General features: G+C 48.7%; 1 gene segment (V, D, J or C); it reads right to left on the reverse strand.

Annotated features, from left to right (window-relative positions):
* Positions 1 to 648: 648 nt before the first annotated feature.
* LOC109378230 (immunoglobulin kappa variable 1-39-like) lies at positions 649 to 1,191 on the reverse strand. The segment is given in 2 exon segments: positions 649 to 959; positions 1,088 to 1,191. Coding segments are annotated over 2 exon segments (366 nt in total).
* Between the last annotated feature and the right edge of the window lie 224 nt (positions 1,192 to 1,415).

Here is a 1,415-nt window from a genome sequence, read left to right on the forward strand (position 1 = left end):
TCCTTTGCCCTCGATGGTTTCCCATAGAGTTGCTCTGTAAGGGGCCCTCCCTGTGATTTGGAGTCAGAAGAGGTGGTTTCAATACTATCCATCAGTTCCTGCAGGCAGAATGGAGGACTGGGGAATCACTGGTGAGCTGAGAGCATCAGCTCCCTCACTACTGGGCTTCCCCAAAAGGTCTGGGGGAAAACATGGACAGACAGCCTCTGTCTATTTCCTCTTGTTTCTAGGGGAGCACCAGGGAATTCCACGTTTCCTCTATCTGCTTCCACTGTTATTAATTCTCTAGGCTTTTGAAACAATGTACTTTAGAAATTAATTCCCTATATTAAGTAACTCCTGCGTGGAATACCTAGAGTGGATTCCCTTTTGCTTTATGAACTCTGAATGATACTGTAGCCCAGACAGCTCCTGTGTGATGATCTCTGTTCTTTATGAAATCAGGAGACACTTTGTATATGCTACTGAGGCTAAGGAGAGACAAAGAGAGTCGGGGTGGAGAGGAGCCTTTCTGGCCAATTCTACCAAAACCTCAGTCACCATCAAAGAGTAGGTGTATCTGACAAATGCTCTCACCTGATAGAGGCCCAAGAGAAGCAGCTGGGGTGGACGATTCTCAGCTGTTTGCTTCGTGGTTTATGTTCAGCCTTATAACACTGTGAGAGGCCAACTCTTATACTGTTGACAGTAATAAGTTCCCACATCTTCAGGCTGCAGGCTGCTGATGGTGAGAGTGAAATCTGTCCCAGATCCTTGGCCACTGAACCTCGAAGGGACACCGGTGTGCAAACTGGATGCAGCATAGATCAGGAGCTTAGGAACTGTCCCTGGTTTCTGCTGATACCAGTTTAAGTAATTGTTAATGCTCTGACTGGCCCGGCAAGTGATGGTGACGCTGTCTCCCACTGATGCAGACCGAGAGGATGGAGACTGGGTCATCTGGATGTCACATCTGGCTCCTGAGAATGGAAACATGAAAACAAACATTCACATTCTTCATGATGTTACCAAGTCTCTTAACTATCCTGCAGTCTAAGTGGTACTGACCACACTGGCAGAGTAAATCCCCCAAGTGCTCCTTCCTTACCTGGGAGCCACAGCAGCAGGAGGCTGAGGAGCTGAGTGGGGACCCTCATGTCCATGCTCTGTCCTGCCTGGGACTGATTCCTTCACAGGGTGTGACCACACTATTAATGTGTCCAGGGCTGTGGGTTGCACCCCAGTTACATGCAAATAAGCAGTGGTTGGGGCAGGCTGGGCACAGCTGCAGGACTGACTGGTCTCAATAACACAGCATAGTCAGTGTCTGCCAGGTGCCCAAGCCCAACCAGGGCAGCACAAATTTGCCTGCAAGAAATGTGTTTCTCCTCGGCATTCCCAAGAATCATTCTACGGTCCTATGAGTAGATTTTTCT

The sequence above is a fragment of the Hipposideros armiger genome, unplaced genomic scaffold (genome assembly GCF_001890085.2).
Source record: "Hipposideros armiger isolate ML-2016 unplaced genomic scaffold, ASM189008v1 scaffold_1816, whole genome shotgun sequence".
In the NCBI taxonomy this organism is placed as follows: Eukaryota; Metazoa; Chordata; class Mammalia; order Chiroptera; family Hipposideridae; genus Hipposideros; species Hipposideros armiger.